At 35.7% G+C, this 24,472-nt stretch overlaps 3 protein-coding genes and 1 long non-coding RNA gene across 4 annotated transcripts; 1 reads left to right on the top strand and 3 right to left on the bottom strand.

The window, feature by feature from the left end:
• Positions 1 to 10,331: 10,331 nt before the first annotated feature.
• LOC141696944 (uncharacterized) lies at positions 10,332 to 11,707 on the bottom strand. Its single transcript, XM_074501107.1, has 2 exons — positions 11,692 to 11,707; positions 10,332 to 11,611 (listed from the first exon to the last, which is right to left on the bottom strand). The coding sequence occupies exons 1-2, from the start codon at positions 11,705 to 11,707 to the stop codon at positions 10,332 to 10,334; spliced, it is 1,296 nt and encodes a 431-aa protein (XP_074357208.1).
• A 2,360-nt stretch (positions 11,708 to 14,067) lies between these two features.
• Positions 14,068 to 16,281, bottom strand: LOC141708115 (fructose-1,6-bisphosphatase, chloroplastic-like). Its single transcript, XM_074511600.1, has 4 exons — positions 15,760 to 16,281; positions 15,102 to 15,326; positions 14,340 to 14,846; positions 14,068 to 14,251 (listed from the first exon to the last, which is right to left on the bottom strand). Exons 1-4 carry the CDS (start codon positions 16,192 to 16,194, stop codon positions 14,180 to 14,182), a joined length of 1,239 nt encoding a protein of 412 aa, XP_074367701.1. The 5' UTR covers positions 16,195 to 16,281; the 3' UTR covers positions 14,068 to 14,179.
• Positions 16,282 to 17,053: 772 nt separating this feature from the next.
• On the top strand, positions 17,054 to 18,765 carry LOC141696953 (uncharacterized). The gene is made up of 3 exons (XM_074501117.1): positions 17,054 to 17,211; positions 17,311 to 17,634; positions 18,101 to 18,765. Exons 1-3 carry the CDS (start codon positions 17,145 to 17,147, stop codon positions 18,763 to 18,765), a joined length of 1,056 nt encoding a protein of 351 aa, XP_074357218.1. The 5' UTR covers positions 17,054 to 17,144.
• Positions 18,766 to 19,474: 709 nt separating this feature from the next.
• LOC141708117 (uncharacterized) lies at positions 19,475 to 20,789 on the bottom strand. Its single transcript, XR_012569364.1, has 3 exons — positions 20,339 to 20,789; positions 19,931 to 20,043; positions 19,475 to 19,771 (listed from the first exon to the last, which is right to left on the bottom strand). It is a non-coding gene; the product is annotated as an uncharacterized LOC141708117 (long non-coding RNA).
• Between the last annotated feature and the right edge of the window lie 3,683 nt (positions 20,790 to 24,472).

Below are 24,472 nucleotides of genomic sequence, written 5' to 3' on the forward strand. Positions count from 1 at the left end.
ATTAGTCAAGAATATTTTATCCCTTTTAGTTGTAACATGTCATTATCTAGGATTCAAAATAAATATTAAAAAAAATAAACTCTTTTCTTTTTGTACAGAACGGAAAAAGTGATATGTGTAATTTTTTATGTTGCAAAGTAACTATGACATTTCAATCTCATCTTGACATAAATATAATGCTAGTCTGTTTTTCTTGTTTATATATTCTTACAATGTCAGCTAAGGTTTACCAGATACTCAAAGAATTATAATTTGGTCCAACGATATAGCTTACTAGCATCACTCATCACTAAGAAAACCAACACCCTCAACTCAGTTATGACAACATTAACATTCACTCTAGGATTCAATGGATTTCACATCTAACAATATAATCAACAGACACAATATGACAGAAGATATTCCCAAAATTTAGTAGGGAAGATATATGTGCAGTTAAATACTCATAATTTGTAATAATTATAGAGAACATCAAACAAATTTCCTGACCTTTTCAAGCAAATTTGTCAGGTGTTGGATCTCATTCTTCTTCACTTCTGACAAAGAACGAGCTACATCTCCAACATTGGTCCTGACACAAAGTCATTATCTTCCTCTGTACCATATAGATGGCTGACAAACGTACATCTTTACGGAGCTTACTATACATTAATTTAACATGTATGCATTTTATCATTTTATAGCTATGATGTTCCTTGATATAAGTTCTCAGAAGCCATAACTTGTCCCTTAAGATGGCATTAGTAGTATGTTTGAGGAACAATTATTTACTCAATAATTTAATAAATTATAATTAATTGCATAAAAATTAAATATTTATAATAAAAATCAAATCTTTATGATAAAAATCAAGAAAAAAGGGGTCTTACATCAAGAAGCTTGAGCAATTCCTCAGTTGAAAAGGGGGGTTTAAGCAGCTTGTTCCCCACATCTTTAAGCTCCTCTTCTAGCTCTTCTTCAGATATGCAAGGGGGAGAGTAATAGTAGGTAAAGAGGCCATTTTATCAGCAAGACAAGACACCCAAGAAATCCTTGTCGGAATTAAGATTTAGAGATACGAGGTTAGAATAGAACAGGAAGAGAACTAATGTACCTCGAATTGAAGCCCCAAACATCCTACAAACTCAAGACAAAGATGAAATCCAAGAGTGAAAATAATAACAAACCATACCTCAAATTGAAGCCCCAATCGATCAAATAATCACAAATCTTGAAGAACCCTGTTTAATTCAAGCCCTAATCAAAAAAATTTAATTAGAGAAGTTGGAGAATCTTCAACTCCAATTAGAGAAGACCCAAATTGGAACACCCAATCGAAACCCCTAAATCTTGAAGTGTGAAATCAACAATTTGAAAACCCCAAATATTCAAATGGACAGTTTTAGTTTTGTGAGTTTGAAACGTGAGTGTAAGAATTTGAGTTTGAGATTTAGTTCTTTCCTTTTGTTAAAATCCTCAGCACATGCGGCAAAATTGCTGCTTCCCAATTTTCAAGCCTCAATCCCTAATTTTCAACCCATCCCAACTATATTTTGTTAGGCGGATCGACTATTTTTGCTAAAATTTAAATTATTAATTTTTTTAATAAATTTGATTTTTAACATTTAATTATGAAAAATAAATTAATTCATAAATTTGTTATACTACACTAGTGACTTATTAATTTTTAGAACTTTGAAATTTTAATTACACCACATATTCATTTTTTGCATATAATAATTTTTGTATTTGATATCTTTGGAATAAATATATTACTTTCGATTTTATAATAAAATTTTATTTACTTTCAAATTATCATTAAATTTATTATTTTATAAAAATATTATTATTAACTTTAAAATCATATTATTAACTTTGATAAATAAATAATATATATTTTAATTATTAATTCATTTCTATGTAAATAATTAGTTAGTTAAATTAAAAAGAAATAAAAATCCATCTTTATATTATGCTGTGGTAACATATTATAACTATACGGCAACATCAAAAAAGAAGGGTTGCGACAGTCATTGTTTTTAGGGCTACTATAACGTTTTTCTTTGTAACGCCAAGATAAAGGGTAGCAGTAGGCCATTAATGGCGTAGTGTTCCATGAGGGGTCGTTCTCCCCTGATGATATCCCAATCTTCCTCGACCATTCGTTTGATAACCTCATCCATAACCTCCAAATCGACCACGTGGAAGGGCACGCTCGTATTCACGGTGTCGAACCCTATCATCCCTTTGGGATGTAGGGGAAACATGCGTCGTATCACTAGGCCTCGCTTCTCCATCATTTCCTTCCTTTTTCCATTCCAACAGTAGCATCCTCAAGTCATCGTCCCCCAACTTTATGCCCAACCTTCTTTTCAAAGTTGAAAAATCTCTCTTTTCTTCATCCTGATTCTGAATATTTTCTGCACGATGACGCTCGTTCATCGTACGTCCATACCTATGAGGATGTGGGGTTACCTGATTATCGATACGGGGTCTTTTTATGTCATTAGTGTCTTCATCGAAAAGCTTAATAATAGGCTCGAGATCATCATAATACTCCAAGCGCCACGGAGTGATTCGAGGGTTACCTCCATTAGCTTAGCCACGAACACCATGGGTATTTCCTTCAACCATGGGGGTTTTCTCCACAACATGACCATGGCGGGGAAAACGACGACCTCTCATCTTCTTGCGACGCTTCACCGTGTTCAACCTTGAATTGAAGTTATTCAAGGTATCCCCCATGTGATACAAATGCTCCAAGATATCAGCATTGCTGATGAGTACCGGTGGTGTTCCTCCAATATTCGGAGCCTGTGGAGGATCTACCACATTTCTTGGCACATAAGGTTTATGCTGGGTGTAGCCTCCCTCAACATCTCCTTCGGATCTTCTATCACTTCCATCATAAGAACTTTCATCACGATCGTAAGACATCTTTTCCTCCTAAAATTATGATCTTGATTAGCAGCCCTCCTTCTAGCGCTAATTTGTTGACGGAGGAATCTGGTAACAACAAAGTTCTAGGTTTCTCGCCGGAATCAAGATCTGTGACGATGAATCTTCGTCGGAAAATCAAGCGGTGCGTGGTGTTTGTGTGTTACTTGGTGGGTGAGATTGATTAGGGTTAATGGTGACTCCTTATCAGCTCTTAACTTCTTACCCCTCTCAATGTGCCTACGTACCCTTTATATAGGGATCAAGCCTGACGTAATTCTTGGTGAACAAGAAATCTAATGGTGTTTGATTTCTTATTCCTACGCCCGATAGAAGTCCTTCCAGAATCCGTCTTCCGCTAGCTTTAGGAATGCCCAATTATGAGACCCAACCGTGAATGCTCAAGGCTCATTTGTAATCATAGGACTTCACGGATAATGCATCTCTCTGCGTAAGGACAACACTCCACTACATCTATCTCCCTTGAGTTACAAACGCAGGTATAGCCACGGTTCACCCTAAATACCGGACGCTTCCCTGTCCCCCAAATGAGGATAACCCACCAGATAGCAGGACAGGTGATCCCAAGCTCTTGGGTGCAAAGTGCCAGATGACTCCGAAGGTCTCCAACAAGGACACCAGTTGAATACAAGAACAAAGCTTCCAAAGCACACACCAATGTTAACCCTGCATCCTCGACAGGGAAACCCGTTGAATATAGGAGGAGGCCTTCAATCATCAGGAATACCCTTGAAAGCCTTCAAGTTTTTCACGAACATTCCCCTCATTGACTGACTCAGGGAGGAAATTCTTCAAAGAGAACCTAAAATAAATACATCAGTGAATACAATCCTCCATTATCCCTTCCATGCTTGCACTTGTCTTGAGTTTGTTATTGTTTGCCTTGTCCTAGATGAGAACAAACCCAAACTATTCAAGTAAATCCAAAACTGTGCATTCCATTCGGCTAGCACTACTAGAAAAAAGACCTTAGACATCGGTTGATGTCTTCGCGACTGATGTTAAATGTATTTTCTCATAGACATCGGTTAAAAACCGATGTCTATGTAATATTACACATCATTTCTGAAAAATTTCTGATGTCTAATTCACATTCTTGTTATATAATTATGTAATGTCAAGTTCAGAAATGTAATATTAGGATGATTAGGCCTATTTAAAACTATAACACACAAGCAATAATTTTAAATTAACATCGATTAAAAATAAAAAACCGATGTCTCTATCTTCTTAGACATCGGTCTTTGATAAAAAAAATGATATCTCTATCTTATTAGATATCGATTATTTTCTTAGTACCCGATGTCAATGTTGATAATAGACATCGGTTTTTTTCTAAAAAACGATGTTAATATGATAAATAGACATCGGGTGTTTATTTTTGAATCGATGTTATTACCCTATTTTCATGTGCTAATATTCCTTTATTAACATCGAATATTTTGTTTTTCTGATGTCTTTGTGATTTTAAGACATTGTTTTTATATGTGTAAACTGATGTATATTTATGGTTTTTAACAACGATTCTAATAACAATGTGATGTCTGTTTCTATTATAATTAAACTGAGCAACTTTGTTTTTGCATGAACCAGAATACTCCATATGGTAAAATCTAATCAACCAACAATTAACCAACAATTTTCTATCCAACCAACCAACAATTTTCACCCCATCAACCAACAATTAACCTAGATTCAACCAACAATAGTTTTTATCCAATCAACAACCTAAAACATCTAATAGAAAATTCAGAGCATCTACATCAACCAACCAACAACAAATATATAGCGAAAATAGTTCTAATACATTGTCAAACATGCATCTTACAAGTTCGATCATCAAGTACATAATGAAACCAGAATTTATAGTAGCGAGGCAAGGAAATTTACAATCTACATTTTATCTTGAATGAAATCGATAACATCACAGCGGACCTGGTCCAGCCCCTCTAGATGGTAAGACTTGCGAGTCTTGGTCACCCACCAAAAATTGAGTAAACCGAAAAGAGAAATCAGAAAAAAAATGCATCTAAATTACCACATTCAGTCATACAAAAATGAATGTACATACCTTAGAAGTAAAAGAAATTTTCTTGTCCTCAATAATTTCCTTCATGTACCTCATGACCACATAACCACATTCAACCCCACCAGGTTGTTTCGGGGATCCCTGTTAAGATAAAAATAAAAAAAAGCTGGCTTTACAACTGATCAGATCAGAATTACTGTCGTACTACAAAAATTATAATATAAATTACTTACTACGAGATTCTTGATTTTAGGAGCTTTGTTTCCCCTTCCTGTTTGAGAATTAACTTGTTTTATTGTCCTGCAAATTATAATGACACAGTGTCAAGAGTCATATTTCGAATACATGTCGCCATCCCATATTACGACCAGAATCCAGTGACAACTGTATTATTATAAATTTACACAAGTCAGATTTTTTTAAAAATAGCCTAAAAACCTAAAAGAAAATTAATTTAATAGATTACAATATGCATTTAAAAATACTTACTGATGATCATGTGGCAGGAAGAATATGTGATTTTGATTACCTTCTTTCAACCGACTAACAACATTTCGTTGAAATTCAGCATTCAAATTAAAGTTGGCGCCAAGATCAAAATATCCATACAGGACCACATCATCATTCTTGCGAACCCTCTTAATTATACTATGCAAGTGCCTATACATATGTGGGAGAAATTAAAATTATTAGCAGACCTGTTGTACGATAATTCAAACAGTACCTATAACCACGAAAATAAATTACTTACGCCATATACGCAGATATCGCAGCTTGTCCAATCATGTCAAACTTTAACAATGCTTTTAAATTCTCATGCAATATATATATTGTCTTCTCAACTCCAAACACATCAGAATCACATAGAATAGGGATCGATTCCCCGCCGGCTTTCATAAATGCTGTAGCATATTTGTACAATACCTTGTATTGGCGTGGCACTTTCTTGCTGACCTTGACGTGATTGAACTCTTGCTGAATTTTTTGCACCTCACCCTTGTTCTTTGACTGTGACACACCTCTTTTCTTTTTCTACAAAAAATGAAAATAATATAAGTAGACATTTATTCGCCTAATTAACCCCTATTTTTTAACTTTTATACAATTTTAGCAACCAACAAGCACATGTAAATACCACAACTGTCCGTAGGCTGATTAAATTTTGAGGCCATGCCAAGTGTGAACCAACGGCTTCACGAACTTGTTCTATTTCACCAGGTATAAGCACGGGAACTAAAGCGTCTGGTTGGATATGTCCATCAACCGACACACGAGCATGTCCAGGCTTCAAGGGCACTCCATGAACTGAAATATTCATTTCATCATCTTCGAAAACAGTACCAAAAGCAACCTTATTTTCGATGCTATCCACCGAAAGCTCACAAATTTGTGGACCCTATAATTGTAAGGAGTAAATTATATAATTAATCTACAATTTGAAGAACCGTATACTTACAATAATATTTGTGAAATATACCTTCTTTTCTGATGGAGGGGGTTGATCATAAGCAAGAAAATCATCATTCACCAATATTTCTTTTGCTTTTGGTGGTTTACAATTTGCTTCTCTTTCAACTGGTTGGCAACTTGCTATATCCGAAAAATTCAGAAAGTGCTGATTAGATCCAGTAAACAATGACTCGAACTCAGCCATTTCCCGCCTTGTTCTTTCCAACTCCTCTTGTAGCACTCTATCATGGGCCAACAACTCCGCCTTGGTAATTACAGGCTTTCTCTCTTTCGGCAGATTAAAGAACATTTTTGGGGTGATGAAACCTCCAACTCCTCGAACCCTGCCTGAATGCTCAGGAGTTCTGAGTGTCGTATTCAACACATCATCAGTTCCAGATGGTATGAATTCACCCTTCTCCTTCTTTTCGAGTAATTCATCCTATCAATAAATCAAAAATAAACATTAGAGCCAGATTAATGAACCATTTCTCTAACTAATGCATATATGAATAAACATCAAATCTTAGGGACATATTATGAATAATGAAGGAATAAACAGATTTCTCATTATAATATGTTTTTCTCGATTAAATGCAGGTTTTTTCATAATTATTACTTACAATTCTGGAAAATACTGCTTCTTTATCTTCATCAAGCTCCTCATCATCTAGCTTTGACTTTCGAGCCTTTTTCCAAAATATTGCCCGATCTGGTTTCTCCTCGGGCTTCAGTTTGCCTTTCTTTATCTGTTTAAGATAAGAAAAAATTAAAATGTGCTATTAAAAAGTGATATTTTGATTGACATTATAGCTAGGTTCTTACTTCATCCTCTTGTAAACCAATGTAACCCTTCCTTGACAAAAGATGATGATATTTTCGATTACGCACTCTTTCGCTCTGCAGGGTGCGTAGTTTCTGCATCATACAACGAATAATTATATCCAAGTAAATATACTAAATTCATACAAGGAAAGATGGCAAAGAAAATGCATCCATACCAGCCACTTATCACCTGTCCTCTGCGCGACAAATCTCGTCCAAGCTTCTTGACCCACAAATCGATAAATTTTTGGAGCCCTCTTCAGTATCTTCTTTTTTTCAGCATATGGCATCACGTGTTTAGTTGTTAAATCAGTTTTAAACCATCTCCGCTTATCTCCTGCAGACTTAAGCACCATAGCCTCACTTTCCGGAGCAACTTTAAATGTACCCTATGGACAATAAAATATACAAGTTTATAAGGCTTAGATAGTAGTACTAAAAACAAGTTGTGTGTGTCAACTATAATTTAATACCATAATATCAAGCCATAATTTATCTTTCAATTTCCAATCCATATATGGCCAGCTTTTAATGTCGATAGGAATCATAGTTCTTGCCAGGTGCCCAATGTAGGACTATAAGGTACACCTAGTATCTCCGACAGGAACTCCAAACTCATTTTATTTGATTTTAAATCTCTTGCCATGGCCTTCCTTACCAATACTTTTTTAAGAGAGGAAACACCTCGTGCAGCTCCCAACCTTCTTTTCTCAGAATTATAATTAGTTGTTGTTTCTTGTTCAGACTGTTGCTTTTCAGTTTGAGGTTCACTTGGTGCTTGTCCATCCTGATCACAGTGCTTTTCAACCTCCTGATCACAACGCTCTTCGACCTCCTGGCCACTTGGTGCTTGTTCGGACTCTCTGACCTCCGGAACCATCATTTTAACTTTTTTAGATTTGCTTTTGTTGGTTCTCTGTTTCTTTGCTATTTTGGTCCTTCACTCTGAATAATAAAACAAGAAATCATTAGTCACTGAATAAATGAAACTCTACATGAATTAAAATGCATTCAAAATTACTTATGCATAAATAAAAATGCATTCAAAATTACAACTGGAAAATTACAAAAAAAATACAAAAAAATTACAAGCAGCTAAAAAAATTATAACTAAAAATTACAAAAGAAAATTACAAAAGAAAAATTACAAAAGAAAAATGCATTAGTCACTATAATTCATTTACTCAAAAAAATTACAAAGGAAAATTAAATATGCTGATTAAATTACAACAAGCAAAAAGTACACAGAGCTAAATTAACAGGATCATTTTTTAACCCAAATTCCCTCAACATTAGGCCTAATACTATGCGCAACGTCTTCATTGGTCACATTAGAAGCAGGGATGTTAGAGCAGAAGGGAGGATATTCCATGACATCCATGATTGTGTCACCCAAATCATCGTCGTTATACAACTCTTGATAGTCTCGAGTTGTGGAAGTTAACACGATCGACCAAGTAGGATCAACCGGATCTTTAATGTAAAAAACCTGGTTGACTTGGTCAACAGAGACATATTTATCCTTCTTATGGCCTTGTCGATTAAAATCCACAAGTGTGAAGCCAAGATCGTCGATCTTTATGCCTTTATCATTCTCTACCCATTTACAAAAGAAGAGCGGGGCTTTGAACTCATGGTAATCCAACTCCCATACTTCCAAGATTATGCCATAAAAGGTCATATCACTCTCAGTGGGGTTTAAATCTTTCGCACTGGACACCTGGACTGCCTTAGTAACCACAGAAACTCCACTATTTTGAACAACCCGCACATCATCTCGGTCTTTCGTAAAGTATCGGACTCCATTGACTGAAAAACCTTGATAAGTTAAAATGGAAAATGATGGTTTTCCAGCGAGCCATCGTATCATCTCTGAAACAACATTGGGATTTCCCTTCATTTCACTACTTACCTATACATAATATTATATAATTAAAAAAGCCGTTAATTGCAAACTACCTAACAACTATTTAAGTAGACACTACACAAAACCTACTTTTTTTTCAAACCAATCGGCAAATAGCCGATTGTGCTCTCCCATGAGCCAATGAACACTTTTTTTCTTCCCTCGGTAAATTTCATCCAAATACTCCTTGTGCATTCTGAGAATATGCATAAATATTAGAAATAACCCACAAAAATTACATCTTCAAACAAATAGGACAAGTTAATAAAATAAACATACACGATATAGGGATGCACTTCATCATTGTTTTGAAGGACATGCAGATGAGCCTCATCTCGCTCTTTTTCTTCCATGACCTTTATTATCGCGGCAGATAATGGACCAGATTGCTTGCCTTGCTCACTGGAATGCCGGAAGTTGTACAAGTCTGGCTCATAAATTCTGTGTAGAATTCTACTGATTCTTCTTTAAGGTAGCTTTCTACCATACAACCTTCAGGATAATATCGGTTTCGTACATAGCTCTTTAGCACTTTATTGAATCGTTCGAAGGCATACATCCATCTATAAAATACTGGTCCACATAAACGCACTTCTAGGACCAAGTGGACAATAAGATGTAATATTATATCAAAAAATGATGAAGGGAATATTTTTTCTAGATCGCATAAGGTTATTATTACATCTGACTGCAATTTATTGAATTTCGAGACATCAACAACTTTGCTGCATAAAGCATTAAAAAAGAAGCACAATCGTATGATTGTGACCCTAATATTTTTCGGAAGAATGGATTGAATGGCAACAGGGAGGAGTTGTTGGAGAAGGATATGGCAGTCATGGGACTTAAGCCCGTATGTCTTCAAATCAGACATGGATACACAATTTTTTATGTTTGATCCATGTCCAGATGGAAGTTTCATAGACAAGAATGAGTTCAACACTTTCGTTTTTTCGGCCTTCGACAAAGTAAAAAGGGAAGAGAGCATATAGGTCTTCTTTTCTCCTACTTGAGGAGCTAAATCATGTCTAACACCCATATCAATCATATCACGACGTGCCGCCTCACTATCTTTTGACTTTCACATATTTTAATAACGTCCCAAGCAGATTATCACACACGTTTTCCTCGATGTGCATAACATCGAGACAGTGGCGAACATGATGATATTTCCAATATTCTAACTCAAAGAAAACAGATTTTTTTCTTCCATGGACATTCCACCTTCTTTGACTTCTTCACCTCTTTTCCAAAAAAAAAATCAATTTGTTCCTGACGCGCTAACACTTCTTCTCCGGAAAGGGGTTGACATGCGTTCCCCAGCTCTTGTTGTCCGTTAAAGGCCGCCTTCTGCCTCCTATAAGGGTGATGCCTAGGTAAATACCGGCGATGACCGTGGAAGCACATCTTCCTACTATGACTTAAATATTTAGCCACAGTATCGTCAACACAAATTGGACAACTCTTATAACCCTTATTCACGCAGCCTGACAAGTTTCCATATGCTGGAAAATCATTTATAGTCCACAACAAAATTGCTTTTAGAGTGAAATATGATTTACTATAGGCGTCATAAACGTTTGGTTCACCTTCTTCCCAAAGTTTTTTCAGATCATCAATCAACGGTTGTAAATAAACGTCGATGTTATTTCCCGGCTCATGTGGACCAGGAACTAAAACTGACAACATCATGAACTTCCTTTTCATGCATAACCACGGAGGAAGATTGTACGTTACCAATACTACTGGACAGCAAGTGTATCGATTGACTAACCCATTAGTATGTGGTTTTATACCATCCGCTGATAAAGCCAACCTAATATTCCTAGATTCACTACCAAAGGCAGGCCACCGATAATCGATATTCCTCCAAGAAGGAGAGTCGGCCGGATGTCGCATCTTGTCATCATTTATTCGCTGATTTGCATGCCAAGTCACGATTTCAGCAATAGAGGGAGATTTAAATAACTGTTTAAATCTTGGAATTATAGGAAAATACCACATGACCTTGGCTGGAACATTGACCCTAAGTTGGTCATTCTTCCATACTTTCCAACGTGACAGCTTGCAATGAGGACACTGAGAAGCATCAGAATGTATGCCCCTGTATAGTATACAATCATTGGGACATGAATGAATTTTTATATACTCTAGACCTAAATCTGATAAAGTTTTATTCGCTTCATATGCGTTAGGAGGCAACACATTATCTTTGGGAAGGATTGAGCCAACTGAAGAGAGCAGCTCAGTAAAGGCAGTGTCGCTAATACCAAACCTAGCTTTCCAGTTTTGCAATTTTAACATTGACTCTAACTTTGTGCACTCGCTGCCCTCAAACAACGGTTGTTCCGCATCAACAACAAACCTCTGAAAATCATATAAATCCTTATCGTAATTACCTGAATTAAAAGCCGCTTCACAAACTTCAACAGTTTCTGATGCAGCAAAGTGCTCTGTAGGTGGGTCTGAAGCAGGACATGTACTACCTATAGATGACCTAGTACTCCTAGTAGATTTATCTTCATGCCAAATTTAATCAACATACCCCAAACTAAAACCATGATCGTAGATATGTCCCCTTATGATTTTGGCTGAGAATTTTTTAAAATTAACAGATCGACCACATGGACAAGGAATTCTTTTAGGATCTTTACAATTTTTCTCAGCGAAAATCAAGAATTATTCGACGCCAATTTCAAATTCTAAAGAATCCCTATCTTTCGATATCCACGACTTATCCATAATTGAAAATATATGAACAACAACCTAACCACCTGATGGTCATTTCAACATCAAAATATTAGAGTAAGTTTATATATCATTTATATTCGTTATATACTCATAATTCTACTATACTATATTTCTTGGTTATTAGTTATAAATATTTATTAATTTTTAATAGATATACTATATTTTATGTTTTATCCTCATTATGCTAACTAAAATACATACTTCATACTAAGAATTAGCGGTATATATTTATCACAAGTTATGCATTGCTTAATTAATTCATACTAAACAAAACTAAGAAAGTCAACATTGTTAACTAGCATAATCAAGACATGTGCACATATTCACGCGCGAATTAATAACAAACATGCCCTTAAAAAATTGAAAGATTTTACACAAATGACAACTAGTACATTCATGGTATCTCATCTATTAAAAAAGAACGATACACTAAATCTGATACATAAATGACAATCCAAAGCAAATAATGTATACATAAATAACAACAGATCGGTTACTGGTGAATCCCTTCCTAAATAATATATACATAAAAAAGGGAAAAAGCAAACGAATCAGAATTTCTAACCTCCTTCTTGAAGTAAAATGTGCACACACTGTTAAATTCCAAGACTTGATGAGATAATCTGCAAATGGACAAAATCGAATGTAAGAACATATTATTACTTAAAACTTTAAACGGACAAAAATCAGAAGATACCAACCAGAAAAAAAACATGCAAATATCAAACCTAATTGATATATTTAGGCAAACCTAAATATATATACACAATAACACAATCCTAATTTATATTCAAAAAAATGCAGATTTATGTAAATATATATACATGCATATTTAAAACAACTCAAGAAAAAATAGAAAATTAGAGTACAAACCTTATGAAGCTCAATGAATCTCAAAACCTGTTCAAAAAAGGAAAAAACCCATTAAAATTTATGAACAAACCTAATTGAATAAATTTAACCTAATCGAACATACAAACCTAAATAAACAAACATACCTGTTCAGAAATTAGGATTTCTCGTGGATGGAGTTTGATTAATTGATGGTGTTCTTCAATTTGGGGTTTAATTAAAACCCTATGTACTTACTATAAACTGATATGGTGTGTGTGTGTGAGAGAGAGATGGAAGAGTGTGTGAGAGAGAAAGATGAAAGAGAGAGAGAGGGAGAGAAGCAGAGAGAGGGAGAGAAGCAGAGAGATGGAAGAGAGAGTGAAAGAGAACCAGAGAGAGCAGAGTAAGCTCAGAGAGAGAGAGAGAGCAGAGAGGGTGAGAGTGAGAGTGAGAGAGAAAGAGCAGAGTGAGTGAGAGTGAGAGAGAGACAGGAAAAAGAATTAGGGGGGAAACGGGTTTTTTTTTGGTTAAGAGGGAATATTTGGGGAATAAAGGGGGGAAGTTTCCGCGTTTTTTTTTAATTTTTTTAACTTAACCATCGACAACGGTTGTAAAATATAACCGATGTCTATAAAACAAAGACATCGGTTACATTAAAAACCAATGTCTAACTAACGTTTTTCATTTTTGAAAAATAACTATAGACAACGGTTATTTTCTGGACCGATGTCTAAAATAAGCAGTAACATCGGTTTTAAAATAACCGATGTCTAAATATAACTTTAACATCAGTCGTCTGAGCAACCGATGTCTAAGGACCGATGTATATTGACAGAATTCTAGTAGTATAGGACGCATCCTCATCTTGTGGAATGCACACATTTTCCATGTACTGTACTGTGACTCCAACATGTAGACAATCCATCTTCAGTATTTCATTCTATAAAGGCGCGTCTTATTCCTTGGGCGCGTCCTCACTCCAACATAGGACACGTCCATCTTTCATTCTTTACGGCCTAAAATATAATCCTTCATTCGTTTGCCCTAATTTGATTCCAATTAACCTATTTTTGACCCGAAATGATATGATATGAAATTTTGGTTATAACAATTTTTAATAAAAATTTTGTATACTTGTTCGTATGGTCTTTAATCGCACTCAGTAGTTTCTGTAAATCATTTTTAATAAACTTTTTATATATAAAATATTTTGTACATGCTCTTTTTCCACTTCGATAGAACTAATAATCTTATATTTAGCTCAGAGATTTCAAAATATAGTTGAGATGTGTGTGCTCGGTGGAGCAACAGATGTATAACAATTTCTCGTGACAGATGCATAATAATTTCTGGTAGCTGTATATATATTTATTTAAAATGGAATATCTTGAAAATTGCTAGAGATTTACTCTTGAAACAAGAGTACATTCACAATATCCTATAACTGATTAAGCAAGATACTTCTCTAATTTATCAACTTCATCCGGGCTGCCAATGTAAAGCGGAACTCGCTGATGAATCTGCAACAACAGAGAAGACATTTCATAATACTTGATCTAAACAGAAAAGTTAGATTTATAGTTTGTCAAAAGATACTTAAAAACTCACCTCAGTTGGCATAATATCTAGTACCCTTGAATGACCATCCGATCCTTTCCCTCCAGCTTGTTCCACCAAATAGCTCATTGGTGCACACTCATATAAAAGCCTCAACTTCCCGTTCTTGCTCTTGGAGTCTCTCGGATACCCGTAGATGCCACCATAGAGCAGAGTTCTATGGAAATCACCAACAAGACTGCCAATGTATCTTGCAGAATAAGGCTTGCCACTTGGACCAGGGTCCTTAAGATCATCCATATACTTTTTCAACTTATCATCCCACATCTGGTAATTTCCTTCATTAAATGAATAAATCTTTCCGGATTTTGGAATTTGGATCTTTTCTTGAGTTAGTACGAATTCACCATACATGGGATCCAAGGTGAAAGAATAGACACCAGTACCTACTGAGAGAACAAATATTACAGAGCTCGAGTACATGCAGTATCCAGCAGCTAAAAGGTTCGTCCCTGGCTGGCATACGCTCACAATGCACTTTTGTGTTTCGAAGTCAAGCTGCAATGTGCAATAAACTATGTGATATCCGTAATTGGTAAGAAACAGTAAATATATGGCTGCAATCTGCATTATACCACTAAATAGTTCCCAGTCATTGCAACAATGGACTGTTTTTTGTGTACAATATCCAACTGAAGGCCCTAAGGATTATGCATGTTCATTTAAGCTCATTCATTCGAATGTTCATTCCAGGTTAATAGTAATACTTCAATTTTTTGTTGAAAGGAGCTGTAACAGTACTATATTGCTTACCGTGGAATCTTCATCGATATTTACAAGGCACTCATCATTAGGGTGGTAAATCCCGAAAATGGATCCAGTGGAAACAGCAGCATCAATATTGGATGATCCGTCAAGAGGATCAAACACCACAATGTAGTTGCCTGAGTAACTTTCTTCTACCGCAACAGGCACATCCTCTTCCTCTGATGCAATTATTCCTGTCCTTCCACTCGATCTTAAACAATTTGAAAACACCTGTTCAAGTTTCAACACATCATCATTACTGTTGCTAACAACTCAGTACATAGACTTCTTAAGCTACATTGCGACGTCATACCTTCACTAGTACACTGATACATATTGCTTACCTAAGAAATAAGAACTCCCTTAACACTATAATATAACAACATCTTTTTGTTTCACTGATATTTTCTATGCAAAAATAAATAAATATTGTACTTTATGGGGGAACTGGACTTAAAAGTCAGGGGATACAATTATGAATACGAACTTGAGAAACAGACGAGAAAATGTAGCAAAGCAATGAGAATTCTCCCATCTCAATTCTCAGGAGCTACTTAAAAACATGTTTGATTGACAATATTTAGTACTACATAAAACTGCAGGATGCAAAAGAGCTAGTCACACTAAATCGATATACAGTACTTGAATTTAAAAATTTACAAACCTCATTGGAGACAACGTCGAGCTTCTTCTGGTCTTCACCTTGAATATTAACGGCCCCTTGAACACCGGTAAGATTAGAAATACTAGCCCTCTGAACCAGGGAAGCAATTTGCTTACAAGCCATAGAAATACTAGAGAGTACTATAGTAAGCTCTGCATCGATTTCACCAGCTATCTCTTGCTTCAGTAACCATCCCGTTAACGTCTCAATCTGGTAAGAGCTTTTTTTCTTTGTTGGCGCGGTGTTAGTCACTGTAGTCTCCACTGCCATGCACCTTACTCCACTGGTGGTGGATGGCTTTCTCTTCATGGCCGTGGAGCCCGATAGCAGGGACTTGGCTTGTGAATTGCATTGTTGGAAAGGAGTTAAAGAAGATAGGGAATGAGAGCTGGATATGCACCGGAGTTTCAGCGGTGATGATGTCCCTGTAATCATAGTCGCTGCTCTGTTTTGTTGCTTCTTAATGAAATAATTTTTTTCTTTTGGTATGTTGTTGAAATTTGATCTTGTTATAGATCGAGTGTGGTGAATGCAGTGTGGGGATTGTAAGGCTAGTAACCATTTCACTTACGTGGGTCCTGCTTATCTTTCTTGCATGTACTGCAGTGGACTTGCCATTTTGCATATTGCAAATTGCAGTTTTTGGTTTTGGATTTCAGTGACTGCTAAAAACTTTGGTTTAATATGTTCCTTTGTTGGGCTTTTTGTAATATAATACTTTTTGAACTTTGAATTGGTTGGGTTCTTGCATGGGCCATTTCTAATTTGCAATGTCCATTTAGTATTACAAAAGGCAAGTCTTGAAACTTCCAAATAGTAAGAAGCTTCAATAATTTAGGGAGCATTTGTTCATGAGATTCGACTTTGGTTAACAGGAATTGGAACCCTTTTACGTAAATGAATGAATGATTTAGAAGAATATATTAAAAAGGACTGAAATTGGAATGATCAGTTTTTGCCACATCAAGCAGGAGTTCGTTTACTAAACACTATATTGAGTGAAAGACAACGCAATGTTACATGTTGAAACTTCAGCATCAGCAGCCTATCGTTAACCACCCCAACAAAACGTGACCTGGATTCTATACATAGCATTCACACATCAGGAATTAAAATTTAGCAAATCCCTAAATCTAGTCACTCAAATCTAACAACTATCTAAGAATAAACACACAAACACCACCCATACGTGTGTACCTATATATATATATCCACAATCATCTCCATTTTTCTCCCTGGAGATGCATCTTTCATCATCTCATTTTTCTCCCCAGGGCATCTCCAAGCTAGCTTCTTCCTTACGTCGCTAGCTAGCTAGCTTCGGCCCTCCATTCCATCTCCCAAATCATTAGCAAAAACCTAGATATATAAAAAAAAAAAACAACATGTCTTCCTCAAACAAATTGCCGTTGATTCTTTTCTTTGCTTCTCTCCTCTTTCAAACAACTCTAGGTAATCATCGTTGGTCATAACATATATAAATATTGGTTCACATATCTATTTATCATTTGCATTCTTATTATGATAATACATTGCATCATGATTTTGTAGGGGAAATAATATGCGAGGAGTTATCAAAAGAGGTATGTGCATTTTCCATATCATCATCTGGCAAAAGATGTTTGTTGGAGAACGTGGAGACGGAGAAAGGAGTGGAATATCAATGCACAACATCGGATGTGATTGTGGCAAGAATGGCAGAGCATATAGAGACGGATGTGTGTGTTAATGCATGTGGCGTTGATAGAACCACTGTGGGGATATCATCAGATCCGTTGCTAGAAGCACAATTTACCTCCAAGCTTTGCTCTGACTATTGTTACCACAATTGTCCTAATATTATCGATCTTTATTTCAATTTGGCTGCCGGAGAAGGTACAATGATATCTACATCTCATTCCTGCATATCTACACCCTGTATACACAGTTAAGCATGCATGTTACCATTAAAATACTTGGCCAAAAAACAGGAAAAGAACGAATTACATGATTTTGCACCAGAATGTCAAAAAAAAAAACAATTACCTACAAGGCTAATTTGTATCAATTTAACAATTTCATCACAAAATTACTTGATATATAGTGGCAACTCAATTTCAATATGTTTGCACACGATTACCATACTCATGATCGGACATATATGAGATGAGAGCTTCTATATATGTATCGATATGCGGCGTTAGTCCCATTGCTTCTAACATTTTAAAAAAGTTGTGCAAAATTTATAAAAAACAATATTGATATCGTAGTTAAATTCTCAATTGCTCTCTGTCCTTGAAAAGAGAAGTTCACGATATCTTGTCTCCCATGAAGTATTAAAATTCTTACTCTTTCAATACAGGGGTATTTTTACCTGATCTGTGTGAGAAACAAAAAATTAACCCTCATCGCGCCATGCAAGTCCTAATGAACTATGTTCGTGTTAGAGCCGTGGGTTCATATTATGAAGCTGAAGATGATGCCCCATCTCCTTCAAGTGAAACTGATGGAACTGAAGCATATGCTCCTACTCCATCATATACAAGTGATGAAACAGAGGAAGATGCTCCAGCCCCATCAAGTGAAACCCCTGAAAATGTAGAAGATGCTCCAGCTCCTACAAGTGAAAGTGCTGAAACTGAAGAAGATAATCCAGCTCCATCAAGTGAAAGTACTAAAAATGAAGATGATGCTCCAGCTCCAGCTCCATCTAGGGAAAGTGCCGAAGATGAAGAAGATGCTCCAGCCCCTTCAAATGAAATTGCTGAAGATGAAGCTATACCATCTCTATTAAGTGGAAGTGCCGAAGATGAAGAAGATGCTCCAGCTCCTTCAAGTGAAAGTGCTGAAGACGAAGAAGATGCTCCAGCTCCAACAAGTGAAAGTGATGAAGGTGAAGAAGGAGCTCCATCTCCAACTCCAGTAAGTATAAATGATGAAGCTGAAGGAAATGCTCCGGCTCCAGGAACTGCAATAGTAAGTACTGATGAAGTTGAAGAAGATGAAGATGCCCCCAGCTACACATAAATTAATTTGAGAAACACAATATATAACATTGGTTTATTATATGAGAGGGAATTTGTCTAAGGAAGTTTGGGAGATGTATGACAGACTTATAGCTATGCTTCCTGTCTATATACAATAGAGGGAGACTTGTATAAAAGAAACTTGAAAGTTATATGAGGGGAACATAGCTGTTCTTCTGTCATATCAGAAAGGGAGACTTGTACGAGACATTTTGGATTTTAATCATAATATGGATTGTCTATTTCATTGATTAAGTCGGTGTTCAGAAACACATGCTAATATATTTTTCCTGCAGAATATAGAACTCCTTTGGTATGAATGATTCCCATGTTTTGTTTAGCTCTGAAATCAGTTAAACTGACCATTATCCTAGCCTCACAATCATAACATAGGTATGCATCATATACACAATACAAGCGTCCATTTATAAGAGTGCGCAAGTCCAATACGAAAATGGTTGTAACTAATTCGTAAGTCTAATTATGTTGGGGTGTTTGTCCAAGAGAAAGTTAAGGACTTCACTTGTTAACCACTTACCAAAAGTATTCATCTTTAGGGACCTTTATAGCAGAGTACCTTTGGCATTCCCCAGCAACCCTTCATTCTCAATTGTGCATGTTCCTATCAGAAATATCCCTCTCTAGTATTACAAGTTAAAGCAGGTTGAAACAAGTGTATGATTATCGATTGGGGGAAAATGAAACACAACTTCCGGAAAAAGGATTAAAGCATTTAAAACAAAGTCATTCCATGTTACATGTAAATGAACATTAGTGATGAGCTAAGAATAACAAAAACCTCTTATCCTAGAAGCAAATCTATACTGCATTGTCTAAAACTACAAATCAGGTAATCAGTCTTCACACTCCTTAGGAATCAAAGTACAAAAAATGGATTTACTTCATCTAACTGCAACTTCTGCCATTTATACACTATTCAGCACTGTTTCCGCAAGAAGTGTTTTACTGTCTTCGACAACCTTGCCATTAACTTGGGATCTCAATCTCTGTACGAAGCAGAAATTTGTTTAAAACACGAGGAAGAGGAAAAACCTCTAGAATCATAACGATGCACATCACACATAATAAGAATATCTGGATCTAAAAAGATCTATATACACAAAATAAGAAGATAATCATTAAAGATGGCTTTGATCAATAAATACCCTATATGTAGCGTCTCCAGCATTGCCGTTCAAAAGTTTGAAATTCTCTTCTTTTGTTCGGCTATCCTTGCTCACTAGAAGGAGCAGTGCAGCTGCACCACGATCAGGCATTTCTGTACAGATATTAAATTGATTTTATAATTGAACTTAAACAGCCAACGATTAAAACAATTGAAAAGACGTAGCACATATGTTGTTAACTATATATAGAGAAAAAGCCCAACAAATTAAGCACAAATACATCAGCGGTCCAAAATAACACTTCAAGAAATATTGGCCCTCCACTGGCACATTAATAACATTGAATGTAAATGCGTTAGGTGTGCATACCGGGAGAAGCTTTACACAAACCTGGTGGTCACTTATACACACACATGTGCAGATACATACATACACAACGTAACTTACCTATTGAATCGATTGTCGGAGACGGTGACACCAGAGCGGCAACAAAAAATCAAATCAGAGGCAACAAGAAATCAAATCGGAGTTCAGTTCGTGGTGTGATTCATATCAAATCTGAATAAAACGCTAGTAAAGATTACGTTTCTACAACTAACGCAACCGTTGTATACGTTTTGACTATTAGTGAACGAAGCCCCTCATTGCGATTTCCTGGGAACGCATTTGAAGAGTATGTCGTGAATGATTTCAACGTAAGTTCTTATTGCGTTTTCAAAGAAACGCATTCAGAGGCTGCATTTATCCCTTAACGCAAGTGATTATCACGTCTTCTGTGTGCTAGTGCCCAGCCAAGTTTTACATCACTGCTATTTTGGACCTCCTTTGTTAAATTTGTACTATTTTGGACCAAAACCCACTATATATATGCCTACACGTTAATTTAGAATCGATGAAGTACACTACTAGGTTGACTGTGTACCTGCAGCAATTGCCAAGAAGAGAAGTCCAAGTTAATGCTTGTACGCGCCTACCGAAAATATACACAAGTAGCACATATATAAAATTATGTACCATGCCACAACAACATCAACCGTGTAATGCTTACGAGACGCAATTATCAACAGGCTCTGAACTACAGCAGTTAACCAAGCACACTGCTTTACAAACCTACAATAGAATATTTTGAAAAAAATGTAAAGCTCAATAGTTAAAATTACACCACTCACGGATTCCTCAGATCTCAAAAGCGCAAATCTGCGATTCCAGCATGTCAAGAATGCAGGTCTGACAACAATATCAATTTATATCAATTGTATACAAAAGGACCATGTGAACTATATCTCCACATGCCTTTTGAAATATACCATCTCGTGCCGTACTGTTTAGGGCTGAGCATTCGGTAATTCGGGAACCGAACCGAAATATAATTCGGTTACCGAATACCGAATAAGAGAGAAAATTATAACCGATTAGTGAACCGAAATAATTTCGGTTATTTACCGAACCGAATTAAATATTTCGGTTAAAACCGAAAACCGAATTTAAATACCGAATTACAAAAAAAAACTGAATTTTACATACACAGTTGATCCAAAATTTGAACTACAGGAATGTTTGCAAAATTTATGCATGTATCATCTGATAGGTGAACAAACTATCCTCCAAAATCCAAATTTGCAGAATAATTAGCAATATAGATTAAACAAATGAAAGGGGGAGCATTAAGAACTAACAAGTCTTAATTGAATATCTTAATTAAACAAGACAACAAGTCTCAGTTTCAGGCTTTCAGCACATGCAAGTTTGCATATTTGAATTAATTGAATCTTGCAAAACTGCAAGTCTGCAACTAGCTAGCAATAAGTCTATAGAATTAACAAAATAAAGTCATGGATCCAGGCTTTCCAATTTCCGCAGGCTCCACCGCTCCAGGCTTTCACAAATTCACAAAATAGAGTCAGCCTCACCAACACATTGCGGTAGCATGTCTGATCAGTGATCACAGATCAATCAGCAAAATAAAAGACCTAAGATAGCAAAACCAGAAATTAGTGTTAGTAATGGCAAAATGCACAAACAGCTGAAATGCTGAAATTTGAAAACAGAAAATATCTGCAGTTTAAGTACAGAAAATTACTGAAAATTGAAAACAGACAAATAAAGCCGAATTAATTAAATCTGCAGACTGTTACACTTGCATTAATCTGCATACTGCAGTTCAAAACCACACAGCAGTACATGTTGAAATTTCTTCTAATCAGTTTCAAATCAGTACAACTCTAATAATAAACTGTAAAAAATAGCAGTGGACTGCAGATGGTTTCACACTGCTCAAAAAACCAACTGCAGGCAGTAGTAGTAGGTCAGAAACACAAAAAAATAGAGCAAAAACAGGGGAACATGACATACTGAATTGGCAGTTGTTGGAGAAGTTTGTCCGGCTCGAATATCCAACTTGCTTATATCTAAAAAATATTTTTTTAAAAACAAATCAGTATCAAAATTAATACCAACATAAATTATTATAATTGCTCTTAATGATTATATACCTTTTTCAAGTTCTCTCATATCATCGGGCGACTCCTCAACGTTGATAGCTTTAGCCGTTGCACGCATCCAATCTTGAGCACATACAAGACTTTGAACCATTCTAGGAGTTAAAGAACTCCTAAAATCATTAATAATTCTCCCACCCATGCTAAAAGCCGATTCAGAAGCCACCGTTGATATAGGCATGGCCAAAACATCCCGAGCCATTTGAGACAAAACGGGAAATCTCAATGAGTTTACCTTCCACCAACCTAATATGTCAAAATCATCGGTAAAGGTTTTCGGTTTTTCACTCAAATATTCTTCTAAATCCGAACAACCAACACCATGAGAGACCATTCCACTATCCCTTTCAAATTGGAGCCTCAACCTTAAAGAAGGATGCACCGGACCATCATTTGCTTGATGCACATTCTCGTTACCGCCACTAACATTGTTCAATCCCATCTTAGACTTGTATTCATCAAACATTTTGGATAATGTTTCATCCAAATCATTTCCCATTTCCCCCCTACTACACTTCCATACATGTCCTTGAGCATATAAATCAAAAATTGTAACTTATGTCTTGGATCAAGTACTACGGAAATGAATAAAAATTTGTTCATTTTTTTCGGATCTCCCCAATACTTTTCAAATTTTTCAAGCATTTTTTGTCCCATTTCATACATGTCACTATCAATGTCAAATACCCAATTTTGTAAGATAGAATGAACCGCATATATCTCATGGAAAAAAAGATTAGAAGTAACATAAGATGTGCCCGATACTTTCAAAGTTAGATCATAAAAAATTTTCAAGCAAGCTACAAATTTTCTAATAACAATCCAATCGTTGGTAGTAGGCCTACCATCAAATTCACCTTCATCGTTGGTAGTAGGCCTACCATTTCCTGTATTCCCGCAATAATCTTTGCCACAATACTTACACCTTGCTCTTTGTTGACCTTCTTCATTCTTAAATTTGTCAAAATGCTTCCACACATCACTTCTTGGTATCATTTGTTTACGTTTTCTACGACTTGTAGCCGCATCCTCTGTCGGAGGTTCAGTACTTGCACCAGTTCCAAGTGGGTCACTACTTCCTCCTTCCATTTTCCTGCATAAATCATAAATTGAATTAAGAAACAAAACTTGATTACTTGAATCGTTACTTGAAACTTGGATCAGTTAATTAAAATGAAATTATACCTTTTGTTAGAGAAGAAGTGATGAACACTGAACAGTGAACAAAACAGAAGTACAGAACGAGAAGAAGACCGAAGAAGAAAGTAAGAATTTGGATACAGAAAATAGATACGGCGGATTGTAACTCACAAGTCATAAAGTCATAATTGAACTGAAAAAAGACCTAGGTTAGCAAAATAGGAAAAATAATAAAATATTATATATATATATATATATTAAATATATTTCGGTAATTTCGGTAATTCGGTTATTTCGGTAAAAAAACCGAAAAACCCGAAATACCGAATAACACAAAATATCATAACCGAATTAAAAACCGAATTATTTCGGTTCGGTAACCGAACCGAATTATTTCGGTAATTTCGGTTCGGTATTCGGTTAACCGAACCGAATACTCAGCCCTAGTACTGTTAAATCAACCGCATCAATAAATCGTAATCAAATATTTATAATCACTCAAATATCAATCATTCTTGATAAACAACTTATTCCCTTTTTTTAATCCAAAAATTTGAACCAAAACAACGTGATAAATCAAATAAAATTAACATGCAACCACTTAACATTAACATGCATACTTTTAGATAAAAACCAAACCCATTTTGACTTAATACCCATTAACAAAATCATACCAATCGTATAAATAACATAATTCGAACCAATTCCTTAGACCTAGAGTTCCATTCGGTTTTTCAAACCAAAATCAACATGTAATTAGAATTTCTTCTGATCAATTGCTCAATCTTAAGCCAAATACCAATTTGAATTACTTTTAGTAAATTACACACTAGAATTCTAGAAAAATCCATGAACAAGCATATGCATGCAATCACTAATATATAATCATCCAAACGAATCATCAACTAACACTTAATCGAACTTAAATACACCAAATAATCAA

This window comes from Apium graveolens, chromosome 2, assembly GCF_009905375.1.
Source record: "Apium graveolens cultivar Ventura chromosome 2, ASM990537v1, whole genome shotgun sequence".
Classification (NCBI taxonomy): Eukaryota; Viridiplantae; Streptophyta; class Magnoliopsida; order Apiales; family Apiaceae; genus Apium; species Apium graveolens.

Bases quoted from the DNA above. Each gene is read 5' to 3' on its own strand.
- LOC141708115 (XM_074511600.1), bottom strand. From the start codon at position 16,194: ATGATTACAGGGACATCATCACCGCTGAAACTCCGGTGCATATCCAGC. The intron at 15,327-15,759 runs GTTTGTAAATTT...AAACTTGAACAG, and splicing joins TCGACGTTGTCTCCAATGAG to GTGTTTTCAAATTGTTTAAG. The intron at 14,252-14,339 runs GTGAGTTTTTAA...CTGTTGTTGCAG, and splicing joins TAGATATTATGCCAACTGAG to ATTCATCAGCGAGTTCCGCT.
- LOC141696953 (XM_074501117.1), top strand. From the start codon at position 17,145: ATGTCTTCCTCAAACAAATTGCCGTTGATTCTTTTCTTTGCTTCTCTC. The intron at 17,212-17,310 runs GTAATCATCGTT...ATGATTTTGTAG, and splicing joins CCTCTTTCAAACAACTCTAG to GGGAAATAATATGCGAGGAG. The intron at 17,635-18,100 runs GTACAATGATAT...CTTTCAATACAG, and splicing joins CAATTTGGCTGCCGGAGAAG to GGGTATTTTTACCTGATCTG.